Source organism: Pezoporus flaviventris, unplaced genomic scaffold, assembly GCF_033815535.1.
Source record: "Pezoporus flaviventris isolate CSIRO_AGI_PZ_B2104156 unplaced genomic scaffold, CSIRO_AGI_Pfla_v1 ptg000025l, whole genome shotgun sequence".
NCBI lineage: Eukaryota > Metazoa > Chordata > Aves > Psittaciformes > Psittacidae > Pezoporus > Pezoporus flaviventris.
Window position 1 is genome coordinate 29408310 of NW_026892573.1, and position 16732 is coordinate 29425041.

Below are 16732 nucleotides of genomic sequence, written 5' to 3' on the forward strand. Positions count from 1 at the left end.
GAGAACCAGAATCTTCGGGGACCACCTCAAAGCAATGATACCACACTGTGCTGAATGTACATTGTGCATGTGTGATGATGTGTGATGACCAAACTTGCACAGTAATTGCAAATGATTTTCATTCAGTATTCTAAAAGTATCTGCACCATATGCCCTATAAATAAATAGTCTTTTCATGCTATGATACTGGGACAAGCAGACCTCCAGCCACCAGATTTATATGTAAGCATAAGAGCAGTGCTCTTTTCCTTCACCTCAACTTTCCATCTGAATGGAAAAACACTGCTGACCAGAAATAAGTAGCACTTGAGACTAAGCTAATGAAAATAGAGGTTAAAACAAGAGTAAATTTATGTATTTTAATGAATGTTTGGAGCTGAGCACAAGCCTGTAGCTTCAAGCAGTGTTACTATTGTCATAGCTAAAGTGCAGTTCAGTTTTTGTTTTACCAGATGGATACCCCCATCTAGGTTCTTTTATGTTCTCCATTATTGCATTGTCTGAGCATCTCACAGTTTTAATTGTGTCTATCTACACAACATTTAAGTGAGTCATTCTTTATCTAGTGGCTGTTCAACCCAATGTAGAGTACTGGGAGGGAAGAATACTTTTTCTTGTGCAAGTGACCATTTGCTAAGCTGAGGATCTGGGCTCAGACCTGCACACCCACTCTCAGACTGCAGTAACTCGCTAATCCAGCTGCATTATTGCAAAGCTTTGACAGCAGAAATGGAGAGGACCTTCACCCCAGCCTTATCTGGAACTTCATGGGGTGAGAGCACTCTTCTGAGCAGTGGAAGACCTGACTTTAACCCACTTCACATTTCCTAGGGGGTAAAAAAATCAGTCTTCTCTCTCCAATGGGGACAATTTAAGAGCCCTAATTTCAATAACAGCCTTTCAAGCTGTGAATGCTGGTCTTATAATGCTGGTCCAAAGAAGTAATGAAGCTCTTGGCACAGGCACAATTACAAACAAACCCTGTCTTCATGATTTTCAGCAGTTGATTGGGCACATCCCTCAGTCAGTATGCTAGCTGCAGTGAATACCATACTGAATGTTTATAAAATAAGGTAATGCTGAGTTTCACAGCACTGAGCACTTTGTGGTTTTAGGCCAAACAAATTAAGATGAGACTTGTAAAACAGCTAAAGCACCCATTATACAGGCTTGCCCTTTCCTTACTCTTCCTTGAGCATCTGTTCCTGGCCCTGCTGGAAGCCAGGTACATGGCTACATGGGCAAGATAATTGTTGCTTGGTTTAAATCAATGCAGATGCTTTATTACTGCAATTTGAAATGACTCACTTTAATAGTTGAGCTCCTCAGACACTCCTGTGGCACATTACCTTTGCAGTGGCATCTCTCCACAGCCTTGTTCTCAAGGTAGCTACCTGGCATTTGGTTGTTCCCAAAATGAGCCCATCTAGTCTATAACCACCAGCTCAATGTTTAAGCACTGTCAGCATCCACATGTTCCTGGCATACCTTCACAACCTGCTCAGTTAGGTGATCTCCACACTTCCTCTTTTATGTGTCAGCAACCCTCTCACTGGACACAGCATCCTGCATCCCCTAAAGGCAGCTTGAGAGGAACAAATGTATGGATCCCATCACAGTGCCTTTCCTACCAGCCATTTGGAGTGCACTTCTTAATCTCTTGTATATTCTCTCCCTTCCAGACTTGAATTTATATGGTAGTGACTACAAGGAGGTGGATAAGAGTTGAAGGAAAACAGGAATAAAGGCTTTGCATCTATGATTTTTCAAAACTGGTGTTTGGGTACTTGCCTGGGACAGAGGATTCCAACCTTGAGTATACCAAAGAAGAGAAATCATGGCAAACTTTAATACCCAGAGCAGTAACAGTTATAAGCTCTAGGCTATAGAGTCATGTGTCAGCACTCTGTTTCAATAAATATTTAATTATCCCATACACACTGGCAACATCCCAACAAGAAAACGCAAAATAATACCTGCCGGCATAATGCATAGTGCACTCTCATGGGTGAGAAGAGAAGCACTATCAGCTCCTCTCTGGTCAAGAAGGGAGCTGAATATGGAATTCCACATCCTTTGAAAATGCCCTAACCAAATAGCTTCTTCATAAAGAAAACTGTATCAGCAGTGCTTTTACACACATTGAAGTCTAGCTATGGTTTTATTCACAGAAAAGCAAGCATGATTCTGAACCTTAATCAGGATAAGGTATCTAGATCTATCTTTATGAGGCAGATTTTAAGGGAATGACATCTTGCCCCATTTTTGGAATTCATTACTTGTTAGTTTATAAGTGTGTTCTGGTTTTTGTGGACCTTAATCCTGGACATCCATTTCCTCCCAAGAAGTACACTACAAGATGTGGTCCTTAAGTGACACCTGGACACGGTGAGATACCTCAGACAACGTAATTCCCAGTTCCCTGTTTTGACTCAGTTCTTAAGTCCTCTTCTCAAACCTCACAGTCCTTCAAGTAGTACCCAGAACAGGAAGGAATTACAGCCTGCTGTCTCCAAAACGTGAGGTAGTATTTTCATTAATAAATAAATCTTGCAGAGTCGTTTCCAGGAATTCTCTATGTACATGGAGATAGAAAGATATATAGCCTGTGCTAGCAAAACTAATTGCCTTCCACAGTGACACAAAGCTTTTTGTTTTGGAAACTAAAATATTTCATACCTCTAAGTACAGCTCCTTTGAGAAAAGCTGAAGACAACTAAATATTTTCTTGCCCAAAAGACCAAATTTGTCATTACGAGCCAACATTCGTTGCTGCATGGACGTGTACTGCTTCCAGCTCTAGGATCCCCAACATAAGGATATTGGCCTGTCGGAGTAAGTCCAGAGTAGGTCACAAAGATGATCAGAGGGCTGGAGCACCTCTCCTAGGGAGACAGGCTGAGAAAGCTGGACTTACTCAGCCTGGAGAAGAGAAGGCTCCGGGAAGACCTTAGAGCAGCTCCCAGTGCCTAAAGAGGCCAACAAGAAACCTGAAGAGGGGCTTTGGACAAGGGTCTGTAGGGACAGGACAAGGGGAATGGATTTAACCTGCCAGAGGGGAGATTGAAATTAGATATTAGGAAGAAGTTCTTCAGCTTGCATGGGGTGAGGCCCTGGCACAGGGTGCCCAGAGAAGCTGTGGCTGCCCCATCCCTGGTAGTGTTCACAGCCAGGTTGGACACAGGGGCTTGGAGCAACCTGCTGTAGTGGAAGGTGTCCCTGCCTGTGGCAGGGGGTTGGAACTGGATGAGCTTTGAGGTCCCTTCCAACCCAAACTATTCTGTGATTAGCTACAATGACAACACTGCTGAGAAAGAGCAGGTCTCAATGGTCATTTTAAAACCTTCCCTTCCCAGGGAAGTTGTGAATGCACCATCCCTGGTGGTCTTCAAGGCCAAGTTGGATGAAGCCTTGGGTGACATGGTTTAGTGTGAGGCGTCCCTACCCATGGCAGGGGGGCTGGAACTGAATGATCTTAAGGTCCTTTCCAGCCCCAACTATTCTATGATTCTATGAAAGAGTGATAGAAGGAAAGAGAAGCTGGAAGATCCTGTTACTACATATGATTAAACATGTGTAAGCGGTTTTTGGAACAGGACTGAATACACTGTTCTCCAAGTCTACTGAAAATTGAAGAACGGGTTCTAATTGCAGTTAGAGAAACTCCACTTTCTTGTCAGGAAAGACTTTCTATCAGTGAGGAAATAAGTTTTCCTGGAGAAGTTGTTCGCTTTCCACAGTGGGAGGTTTTAAAGAACAAGTTGGACAAACATGTCAGGAACAGTTCAAATACAGTTGATCTGCCCTTGGGCAAGAGAATGAACAAGATTTGTTCAGGTTTTCTTCAGAGCTATTTTCTGGATCTCTCACATCACAACTACCAGTAGGACTTTTTCACTTTTTACCTGATATGTCACATTCCCTGCTTGCTGTATAATGCATATAAAACAAATGCAAGTCTTCACAGGTAGCACACCTAGTAAACAATTTTAGTGAATACCAAACGTGCCCCAAACATTGTTACATTGATTTTGAAACTATCCACCAATTTAAGTGGAACTTTGTCAAGTGATTTTGTCAAACCTAACACCCACCCATTGAAATTATTTTGGTCTATGATATTTATATCTTTGCCAGATACATTGCCACATATATTTTCTTTCTGTAGAGGGTGAAATGCAATAGTCTGATCGTAGGTAACACTGCATTTTGCATCTGGAAACACTGATGTCACTTATCATTTGAATGACCAAAGCCATTAATGGTGGGGTAAAAAATATCAAGGATGTGATGTTTAGATACATAGGTCATACCAAAACGTTTACCAGTTTCATGAGGACCAGGAACTTCTTCAGGGTCAATACCTGAACAATACAGAGTCTAACTAGAAGGAATGCAAGCAAAAAAAAATGGGGAGAAAACAAAACAAAAGAGTTGTTATCACTAAACCCCAACATGCTTTGTTAATTCTCTTGTTTGTAGCCATGGCTTGCTACACGGTGTCACTCATGCTAAAAACCTGGATGCCAGTGGTGAGCTCATATATTCCCCTGACTTCATTTGCTTTTGCAAAGGCCATTCAAAATGACAGACTGAGTTTGGGAGATGTCTCTCTTCTAAGGTGCTCACTGAGAATAACAGGAGATTACAGAATGGATCACGAGCCTTTCATCTTTCTTAATTTATGACAATCCCATGCCAGTACACTGTAAGAACTAGCATGAGTTGGTTACAAACCACTCAGTTTAGAGGCCAGCCAGCTCTGCGTGGCAAATTTGTACAGTGTTGCAAGCAACAATCTAAAAACTTGCCTGTTATTGTGAAATCTACAGAAGAGCAAATATCAATACAAGGAGGGCTCACAGGACATCTGACCTGGACAGTGAAAGCTGCTTTCTTTCTTTATCAGCCATTCAGAATGGAACAAAAATACAGAAAAAGAACCAATTTATACAGAAAATCAGCATATAAGCAACCAAGGCAGGTTTCAAGTAGAAGGCATGATAGGCTGAGAAAGTTGGGGCTGTTCAGCCTGGAGAAGAGAAGGCTGCGTGGAGACCTCATAGCAGCCTTCCAGTATTTGAAGGGGGCCTGTAAAGATGCTGGGGAGGGACTCTTCATTAGGGACTGTAGTGATAAGACAAGGGGTGATGGGTTAAAACTTAAACAGGGGAAGTTTAGATTGGATATAAGGAGGAAATTCTTTACTGTGAGGGTGGCACTGGAATGGGCTGCCCAGGGAAGCTGTGAATGCTCCATCCCTGGTGGTGTTCAAGGCCAGGTTGGCCAGAGCTTTGGGTGACATGGTTTAGTGTGAGGTGTCCCTGCCCATGGCAGGGGGTTGGAACTTGATCTTAAGATCCTTTCCAACCCTAACTATTCTATGATTCTATGACTCTATGAGTTCTGACTGGACAATCATATTTGGGCTTTCATTGCAGAGGAACACTGCATTAATGAGAGGAGGATTTTTCTTTCCACATTTGGGACATGTAATTGAGAACGGAAAAGGAAAGTACAAAACCATCATTTCCCATAACGAATAGGCCATGAATAAGAATTTGTGATTTATTAGACTATCCAGTTACATTTCCATAAGGCAGTTTCTCACAGAAAGCAAAGCACTCTCTTGGATTTGTACAGCAGCTAGTACATTCTGTATGTACTAATCACTTCTGACTCGGAACTGCCGATAGTATGATGTGCTGTTGAAAGGAAAAAAACAACAGCCTACACTTCCAGTCTGGTTTGCCTGCAATTGGACCCTTAAAACCTATATAAGTATGATTTTCAAAGGGACTAAACATTTTGTGCTTGCATTATACCAATTGAATGTATGGATAGAGAGCATATCTGACAACGGGGGTACCGTGGACTCTCACTGCCCACAGCCCGGTTTGAAATGGATTCTCCAGTTAGAATCATAGAATAGTTAGGGCTGGAAAGGACCTTAAGATCATCAAGTTCCAACCCCCCCTGCCAGGGGCAGGAACACCTCACACTAAACCATAGCACTCAAGGCTTCGTCCAACCTAGTCTTGAACTCTGCCAGGGATGAAGCATTCACAACCTCCCTGGGCAATCTATTCCAGTTTCTAAGCAATAGTCTTCTATTGCTTTGTTTATGTTATGAAAATGTTCTGATTTAAAGCAAAGTTTGGAGTTAGCCCTATATATTCTGCCATGCGCAGCATAGAACTTGGAGCTTAAATTCCCCTTGACAAAAGCAGCAGCACACCTCTTACACAGTAATGAGGTTAAGGAAGATGTTGTTGAGTGTCAAATACTTTCATGAGGCTGGAATGAAAAGACAGTCTGTGATCCACTGTCTTTGTCAGATGCTTCAAGGGCTAACATGCTGGAATACACTTCCACCATTTAAAGCATATAGCTTTGTGGAAAAAAAGGCAGATTAGCTAGCTGTGTCTTCAAGCTGGGACTTGTTAAATCATTCATGGGATATATCCTATGTTAATTCTCATTTGTTCAATCAGAATGCTTGTTCTCATTAATTCTGCAAGTTTCTTTTGCTAATTAATTTTTATAATAAATTTCTTCATTCCTTCAGAGAGTTTTGTTCTAGCTGCCTGCAATTCTGATCTATCTTTGTTAAGAATCACATGCAAGATGTCATGTGGAATTGCAACTTGTGTCTGGTTTTACAGTTTTAAGAAAGAGAAAAGCTCTTAAAAATAGTCACACCTATATGGGAAGTGCTTTAGAACAACTTTCAAAATTCTTTTCTTACCATAATAACAATGGAAATTTTTATACATTTCCCTCATCTTTGATGCTGGTCTGGAGATTTGCAGGTTGCAGTCCATGCCCACTCTATTTCTGTCTCGCTGTTTAAGAACAGAGCAACTCATTGCTTGGTTTTGTTTTGTCTTTGAAGTACAAACATGGTGGGAAGCAATTAGCTCAGATTGCTAATTTAGTTAATGATAATCTGGAGGCAGACAGAGGCAGATTGGAGCCGGTGGTGACAAAAAAAAAGGTTTTGAATCCTTCCAGTGGCTACAGAAGAAAAGCAAAGGGGGATAAGCTTCTTCTAGATATGTCTTCCTCATACACAGACTATTTTGGTTGACACCTCTGTGCACTTGGGTTATGGAAAAGTTCAGCCCAATGTCAGTCCCAGGAAAATGAAAAGTCTGATTAAAATTTTTACACAGGATACAATCACTGGAGTATTAATAACCTCAGTGGTCATCAGCAAGTAGAGCAGATATATTCTCTTTAGGGGGTAATCACAGGCACCAAGTATCAGGTTAAGCACAGCAAGGATGAGAAGAAAGTTTTTTGCTTCCCTTTGAAGGATAGGAATTGAAAGGATGAAGAAGTCAGAGACTTATTCAAGGTCAGAGGGGTAACACTCTATATCTCCCATATCCTAAACTAAGTCCTTAATTAAGGACATTCTTTCAATATTATAAATCATTGCATGGCCTTTCACAAGCTTGAGACGTCTCACATATATATTCTAATTCTTAATCTGTTAAATTACCTCTTGGTTTTTCTGCAGATTTTCATGGTCTGTAGCAGATGTTGTCTTCTCCCATTTCTCTGCAACTTGATTTGCTTCTTCTATTTTTTGCTCATAGCTTTTCTGGGAATTTAGCAGTGTCACTTCATAAAACTCTTGAATATCTGTAAAGAGGAACAAGTAAAAGATTACTTGACATGTTGGCTTTTGAATCCCTGGTGGTTTTCTTTGGCTGATATATACTTACAGATTGTCATCATAATGATAAACACGTATTACATGATGATAAACACACTGCTATGCAAAATTGTTTTCTAAAATGTCAATGAGATTCCTGGGGTACAGTCCATTTTAAAGAGGTCTTTACAAATAAATAAATAGGCAAAAACATACACTGCTGAACAATATAGGTAGAACAAACCCTTCTACAGGTAGAAGTAAGTCGCTGATTGTTTTAACTGGTAAACTAGAAACTTGCAGATGTAAAGTGCCCTAAGAGAAGCTGGTTGTTTACACCCACCCCAGACACCTCAGCCACTCTTCCCAGCCCTATCTGCCGGTGCATTTGGGAATACTTTGGGATGCGTAACTTGAAGGAAGACTTCGTGGATTCATCGCTTCAACCTGTTGACAATCAGAATTGGCTAGTTAACGTTGTGGTTTAACTGAGAGTAATCAAAGAGCCAGGTCTTAATATCCTGTTTAGATGTTTTTATCACACTGATTTCCATGGGCTATGAACAGATACACAAGATCCAGCAGTGAAAACACCTTCAACTGAAGCCTGTCCATGTAATGACAGGAGAGGAAGAAAAGAGGTGTTTCCTTTCCCTGGGATGAGAAGTTTTCAGTCAAATACTCACAAACAGGATGTGACACATTTTCTAAGAGATATCTGACTCACCAAAGAAAATGACATTATTTTAATCAAGAACAACAGACTTTCTCCTGGATAAGAAAGAAGGGAGAAACATTCCAGCTACCTGGACGCCCACTGGGACTTCAAAGGGGGGACTGTTCATAACGACTACCATGCTTTCAAGTAAGTGGCTCTCTCTAATGAGTGCTACCTAGGGCACAAAGAGTGTGGGAAAGCATGACCCTGAACAGGTAAAGTGTCAGGAAAGCAGAAAAGGGAACAGAGAAATCTCTCTAGTATTAAGTGGAGAACTTATAAAGAATATTCAAGGTTATTGTGCATACACAATGTCTTTCATAAACGTTTGTGGCTGTGGTTTTTATTTTCTGTTTTGTGAAGAAATGTTCAGTCTGCATGTTACCTTAAGTTAGACTGAATTAACACTAGCCCCAAGGTAACCAGAAAAATCAGAAAACACTTCTGAAATAAAGATGTAATAAATCTATATCTGAGACTACCAGGAGCCAGAGCACCCCAGGATACTCCAACATGTCTAAAAGTAAAGAGTACGCTCCGCATGAAAGCTTCTTCAACCAGAAGAGAGAAATCTTCCAACATTAGTGATAGAGCCTGCCTGGCAAAGAGGAAAATACTGGGATCATGTCTGGACTTCATAGGTAGCCAAGGATTTTGTCAGACAGGGTCAGATCTCACATCTAGGACAGGAAGACATTGGTTCTATCACTATAATAAATAATCTTCTGTGGAAGTACATCTGCATTCTCTGTCACATGCTCTCTCACAATGGGAGGCTGAATCAGATTGCATGCGGCAAGCAGGACTGAAGGAGCAGGAGGAGTCACAGAGGAGCACACAGCAGAGGTACCCTAGTTTTCTCCATCTTTCAAGGACCAGTCAAAACTAGTGAACTAGGTCTGTGCTCATCCTCACATTAAGTTTTTGGCCAGACCTCTAGGAGGTGCTCTTTCCTCTTTAGTAACTAGTGAAATGAACTTTTCTTCTAACTCCTTTTACAACTTTCTGACTTATTATGTACCGTATTTCTCATGTACAATAGTAAAAACCAGAAATTTTAACACTAAGAACGGTGATCCATAGGCACTAGATACCAACTTCCATTTCACATATACATTTGCAAGAATTTAGATTTCATAAGATTTCAGGAATTAAAACTAGGACCTACTTTTAAAATTAAAATCTATAGGACAGTTGCAATGAGAATGGAAATTTCACCATTCTCATTGTGGGGAAGTTTTTACAGTCATTTTGAACGCTCATAGTGCAATTGCAAACAGTTGTAATATACAGTTCGATGCCAGGTCAATTCGTATTGCAACTGCAAGTAAAACATATCAGGCTAATATGTAATTATCTCCAGATAAATACTTTGCAGAAAGAAACTAGAAATTGCCCTCCAGCAGTGGCATTCAGCTGGCATAGCTGTCATGATCAGGGTATTAACTGGGTTGACAGTAGCCAGTCAAGGAAGAGCAGAACAGTGCTTTCGGTCTACCTTTAAAGACTGTCTTAGTGTTTTCATTAAAAATAAAATGAGAGCCTCATTTGCATGAATATGCACGCGTGCAAAATAAATATCAAAACCTCAAGTCTTTTTGTAGAGGTTCTTATCTATTCTGAGGAGGCCGTGGGTTGCTTTCACTAGAATAATGATCACTGGTGTGCAGAGGAAAGCATTGCAGCGTGCTTACGCGGTTACAGAAGAAAGCACAGAGGATTCACTTAGTCAGTTGCTTTGTTATTCCACAAGCTAAAATTGCCACTTCTATGGAACAGGGGCAGCCAGCAACTTGCAGTCAATCAAAGTTAGCAGAAAATAGGATCTGTAATTTGCCCTGCATAAAACCCACTCTACTGAGTTATCTCCATTATGGCAGAGGTGCAATCATACTAGGAAGGGGAAATGGCTGAATACTACTGAGGACAGAAAAGAGATGTAAAGGAGGGGATGGGATCAAGCAGCTCTAGAATCAAGCTTAAAACCAAGGTCATAAAGAGTAGTTGTGAGAGCATAACTGGCATGTAAAATGATCAAAGTACAATCTGTCATCTAGCGGGGTCTTACAGGAAGATAACAAAGAGGCTAAAATCTTAGAGAAATTAAACCTGTACCAAGTACTTCTGGAATGTAACATGAAAGCAAGTTCAGATTTCATTTAGAAATGGCATGATGAGTGCAAAACACCTCCTCAGATGAACTGTTTGTATCTCTATCATTCAAACATTTTGTTAAGCAATTAAGACATGTTTGTTTAAAAGAATCTGTGAATCTCACTGGATTTTCAGTCCGACTGAATTTGTTCATTTACTTCTAAAGAGATTATTTACTCTAATAAAATCCACTTGCTCTTCTCTTAGCCTAGCACAAATGTTTCGTCAATTTTGCTGTATGAATTGCATACAAGAAATTCTATATATTCTAATATGAAGGAATCCTAAAGATACCATGATATATTCTATTTTGGATTATTCCACCCAAAGGGAAGTGGGAAAACATTTTCCCTACATTAACATGGTAGAGAATACATCAGTATCACTTTAAAATGCCCATGTCAAGTTACTGTATATCACTGCATCTGTGTTCTGCAGGAAAGCTCCAAGAACTGCCCTTCTCCTTTCTTATAGAGGTGTGCAAGAGTGAGCAGGCTCTAACCTTTATAGATATGCCAGGCAGTGCTTTCTCTTACTAAAGCTGGATGCACTTCTCAGCATGAAGTCTTGTTTTGTTTACTACAGTTTAAATATACATATATATACATAAAAAATATTCAGGCTCAAATTTGAGTTGTGCTCACACTTTTTTTCTTGAAAATTCAAACAAAAATAATTTTGACAAAGAATAAGACACAACGCCCTAATTGCATGAAAGAGCAACTTTTCTTCCAGACAGCAGCTACACTGAAAGAAAAATGTGTGATGAGACAAAGCTGAACAAGCTGCCTAAACTCTGCCATTTCCTGACTTTTGAGTGATTGGTGTTGCAGCCCTATGAACATTATTCCAGTAGAATTTCTGTCCCAATTTACATGCACCATAATATCCATTTGTCATAGGAATATTTTACAGTTCTCATAGCAAAAGGATTAAATACTATGAAAAGGCAAAAATGTTGACTAGCCTAAACTACATTCTGTCTTCTGCAACCATAGGCTTTTGCCAGCTTTCTAATGAGGAAAAAATAAGATAAAGCAATACAATGCCTCATTCATCTCTAAGCACTTCAGCACCAGAAAGACAGAAATAAATCGAAGGGAATTCAGACAAAGACAGATGATTAAAGGTCTGAGAGGACTAACTTTTGAGCAAAGATTAAAGGAATAGAATAATAACATACACTTTCATACCTCCTTTCATTTCAAAGCAAACCAAACATTAAGAACCATATAGCGCTGGCTGAGAAAATTACACAAGGCCTCAAAGAGAAGCAAACTAGCAGGGTTGAACTGCAGAGGCATACAGGCAAGCACACCAGGTATATCCACCCTTTTGTTATCAACAACCCACTTACATGGGCTTCAGAATCACCAGTGGCTTGGGACATCATTCCATTTTTGAAAGTTCTCTTTGCAGATGCAGCTGCACAAGCAAATACGGAGCAATTCACCAGCATGCCCATTCCTACAAGCCACCTTCTTCATTCAAGATGCTTGCTTCATTAGAATCATTCAAAGGCAGAAGAAAAAGGCAGCTAGCCTTCGCTCCTGTTTATATACCTTGGTGTTCTTCTGATTACTGACCCATCTTCAGCTGTGTAAATCACCATGATACACCTGGTAGCCTCAAAGCTGGGTGAAGTATATGAGGTAGCTTTGGCATCTGCATGATTTTCACCTACACAGAGAAGTGCTGGCAGGTATCAAATGCATCTCAGTAATCTCATGCACGTTCAGAGACTTAGCCATCAGGGCACACGCATCCCAGTGCACTGAGCAGCTGGCGTTACACCAGTCTATCCCTTTTAACACCGGATGACCTGTAGCTGCACTTTGTACGTACCTAATTGATGTAAAGGGTTAGGAATTAAGGATATCAAAAGATGGGTTTTCCAAGGTAGTACGAGGCTCAACTTGAGCTGCTACAGGTTTAAAATGCAGCTATACAGTGAGGATTGATTTGCAGGGTACCAAACACAAGATTCAGAAGAGAACTGGCATACAGAAAACCAGAGCATGAGTGGAAAGATCTCTTGTACTTCTTTTGCATTTAAACAAATAAGGTGAAGAAGAGGAAAGTCTGCATTGCAGTAACAAGCCAACACCAGGCTTTACGATACCATCTATGTTTTATAGAACACAATTAAGCTTAAAAGGATAATCTTGTACATCACTTGGCCTGAAGTTGTACTGCATGTGTCAGCACATGCTGCCTCCCCAGTGACTTGACAATACATGTGGCTACTTGTAACAGAGCAATGCAAACTACTCCATGCACTGAACCTCATCCAAAACCCACTTCCAGACACCTACCCACTGCAGCACGTTTTTGACCTCCAGGAAGAGAGTATGCTCTGCTGAGGGCTGCTCCAATAGCTGTTACCTTTATCTGTGCTTAGCAATGAGAGAGGATTTTCTCGTGACATACATCTTGCTACCAGCCCTCTTTATGTCTTGAGACAATTTAGAAACGGCACCAATATTCTGGTGTCTGCAGTAATTGTCCGTTGCTCCTGCAGATAGCTGTACATTTTTGCAATTAGCTGTATCATTAACAACATAGAATTCCAAGAAACAAGTTCTCCCTGCATCATATTTCTATAGACACATACTGGGAATTGGAACAAATATTCTGTAGGATAAAAAGAAAAGGGCTGGGTTTTTTAACTTTTCTTTCTAGAGATCCTTAGCCATGGAATTAATTTTTCCTGTGCCAGTGCCCTGTCTTGCTTTGCAATATAGCTCCCATCTGTTTTTCCAGGGCATTCAGGGACAAGGTAGAACGGGGGTCTAAGGCAACACGCAAACACAAGCTGTTTCCTTTCTGGGAAATTTGGGGCAGTCTTTTTGTCTATGTGTAGGATAGTGTCTGATATGTATCTTTAAATGTTGTGTAACCCAGCATAAATCGCTACTGTCTGGCAGAAGACTGCAAATCAAAAAGAAGTCAATTGTTACAGGCTCTTCCTGCAAGTCCTTTTATTTTTTGACTAAGGGAACATTACAGTGTACATCTAAATGGCATCATTTATATCCCAGGGAGCAGATTATGCTGGGTCAGCTTCAGCCATCTGGTCTGAATTATTAGGTAGGAGTAAGGAGGACTGTGCAGGATGTTGTTCAAGAAGGAAAACTGATTCACGCAGTGGAAGTAGCAGGGAAGTGATCAGAGATCCCACCAGCCTGCCAGTAAAGGGCTTTAATCGCCCTGCCCATGGAAGCAGTCCAAAGAGAGGTTAAATAACACACTTCACCAAATGCAGCTATGTTTTGTGGGTTTTCTTCAAGTAAAATGTTTCCATATTGAGCAAAATAGCCATTATAGAAATGGAAAAGTAAGAGAAGAAAAAACTGAGATTGAAATTGGGTAAGTTTTCAAGTAAAGCAGGACTAAGGCACAGACCCTAGGTGAGAAATGGCAAACCTCCAGCTATCAAGCTGGTACACAGCTTTACAGTCATGGTGAGCTCAAACCTGTCCCCATTAGCAGTCCTCAGTGCAGCAGCAGTGAAAAACATCTTTCCCACTTCAGCTGTATCTCATCCCCAGGACTTCGTATATATGCCTTGGGTCTGCATAAAGTAAAGGTGTTGTGAGATTCAACAGTAACAGAAAAGCTCAAGGATTATTTTTCTGCAATTGGCAGGGGTAACACCAAGATATATCAATTCAAAATGAAATTTAGGAGCCCTGTGGCAAGGTTTTCAAACATAAGCATTAGAAACATAGATGCCAACCCAACAGCAAGAGTTACTGCAGGGGGAGAGAACAGGTTCTCTGTTCCATGCAGGCAATGAAACAGCACAGTGCAAGCCAGGGAAGCATTCTTCTGCCAAATTTCTAGTTGATAAATGTTTCTAAATCTATTAAAAGCAATGTACTCTGTTAGAATATGTACCAAGGTAGTCAGTAAAAAATACAGTTATTAACCTGTCGTGATTCTTGAGCTTCAGGAAACTCCTTCTATTTGGCCTAGATAACTTTTGGAGGTCCCTTCCAACCTGAATTCTCTAACAACCCTATGGTCCTTTAGGCTGTAAACTCATTGAGGCAGGAACAATTACTAAGCAGGTACATACCTGAGTAAAATTACATCTTTTACTCGAAAAAGCTCTGAAACACTCTACTTGATGTAATAAATTACTAAAAGGTTAGTAATTAATGACTTTGCAATAGTAATTTATATGTATATGTGGAAAAATGGTTTTGAGTACTTTTAGCTTTGCTGCCCAATAGTGTCATGATTGGTTTTTGCAATATACCCAAAATACAATCAGAGCTCTCCAAAACTTCTCAGCTAGGATTGTTTGCCTCAAAGGCAGTTATCCAAAACCAGGGAGAATAAAATATTCAACACAGATTGCTGTGCATAGAGAAGACAAAATAATTGCTGCAGCCCTCTCTATGTAAGTGATACTTATGTTAACAAGTAAAAACTAGAAAACAATAGTCAAGTAGTAAAGCCAGTATTTAAACCTATTCAGTGATGATATTGACTGTATTACTGCAGTTTTGACTATATAGTCTAACCTCATTCATAAATAGGTATTGCAGTCTGCATTTGAGTATACACCATTTACAATATGTTATGGTTAACATCTATGGTTGCTCATTGTGTTTTCAACAGAACAAGTAAAGAAACTGTGAGACAGGTTCAGCAGTGCACAGAAACACAGTTGAAAGTGGGCACAGCAGATTAAATTAGTAAACGCCACACTCAGATCTGCTTATTCTGCTTCTGAAGCTGGAGATGCACAAAAGCAGAGCAGCAAACCCCAAATCCTGCGGTGAGCTTTCATTTTAAGCATGCTAGCCAGGGGCCTTAGATCAATGCTCAGTCTGTGAAAGCCAGAGCAAGACCACGAGCACATACACTGGCTGCTTTGCACCTCTGGATAACCAGGCATGTTATTGAAGCTCTTCCAGGATTTTTCCTGATAGGAAGCTATGTAAACAGAAAGTGATGTTAATTTTACTGTGTGTTCAAAACTGACAACTAAGGAAGCATTAAGAGACCAAGGCAAGGTTTGCTCTGCTTCAGAACAGACCTTTCATAAAATGACAGTTTCCTTTGAAAAGTGATGGTTCACATCCACCCATATCCAAGTTCTTTTCCTATGAGCATAAGCTTTTGTTTTCAGCATTGCATATCTCTCTGCACGTAGCATAGAATCATTTAGGTTGGAAAAGACCTTTAAGATCACCGAGTCCAACTGTTAACCCAGCACTGTCAAGCACAACACTAAACCATGTTCCCCAGCACCACATCTACCCATCTTTTAGATACCTCCAGGGATGGTGACTCCACCACTTCCCTGGGCAGCCTGTGGCAATGCTTGACAGTAACATGGACCTTTGGGAAGAGGCTTTATGCTTTGTGTGGAGAGTTGGATGCAAAGCCATTACCAGAGAGATTTTTCCCTTGTTTCTGTGCAGCAGTTAACAGTTATTATTGTTCATTTCTGATCCTGTCGGAGGATCATGCAGCCCCACTGTGGGTCACAGAAGTTATGAACAGACTTTCATCTGAATGGTTGCAACGTGCACTTAAACAACTGCAAAAGGGAGTTTAATACCAAAAAACTGTTCAGTTATGTAACTTGTTTATTGTGTGGTTTTGTTTGGTGCTCAAGATATGATTTTTTTTAAGGACAGTTAGGGAAAATTGTCAAAATTTGACTGTAAAATGAGATACCAAAACTGTAGGTATGTTTTCATGTCTGAGGCAAGAGTAATAAGAAATAAAAAGTCAGATTATACGTTTCCTCACTTTCCTTTGCTTTAATCTTGGAAGGAAACCAGCTGCAAAGCTAATTTCCCACAGAATATGGAGGAAAGCACTGTATACCACACCAGAACCAGAAAATGATGCATTATTCTATAATCCTTTCCAAGTCAGATTAGTTTTATATAGGCTTTTCCACTGCAGCTGCATATAAATAGGTTGGGAGTAGGTAGGATAAATGGAAGATCAAGTGCTTAGAGCACATGCCTTGGGACCTGCAGACTCTGGGGTACTTGCAGATACTCAACAGCACAGTCAGGGGTCACCCCTATCAGATACTTCCCACAAGCACCCAGTTTGCTGAAACTCAGAAGGATTTGGGTTCCCATCCTGTCCCCTCAGGTGTCTGGCTCCATTGCACAAGGCAGCACAAGCAGCTGGGGCTGTGCAGAAGGCAAAGGGGTCAAGTT

The 16732-nt window shown here is 40.6% G+C and overlaps 1 protein-coding gene across 16 annotated transcripts in view; it reads right to left on the reverse strand.

The window, feature by feature from the left end:
- Positions 1–16732, reverse strand: part of DLG2 (discs large MAGUK scaffold protein 2) — a 998920-nt gene that overhangs the window by 867202 nt on the left and 114986 nt on the right. For all 16 annotated transcript variants that reach the window (XM_061457957.1, XM_061457959.1, XM_061457946.1 and 13 more), the window contains one exon: positions 7508–7650. In XM_061457957.1, the coding sequence (XP_061313941.1) occupies positions 7508–7650 (143 nt within the window). The remainder of the gene's footprint in view (positions 1–7507; positions 7651–16732) is intronic.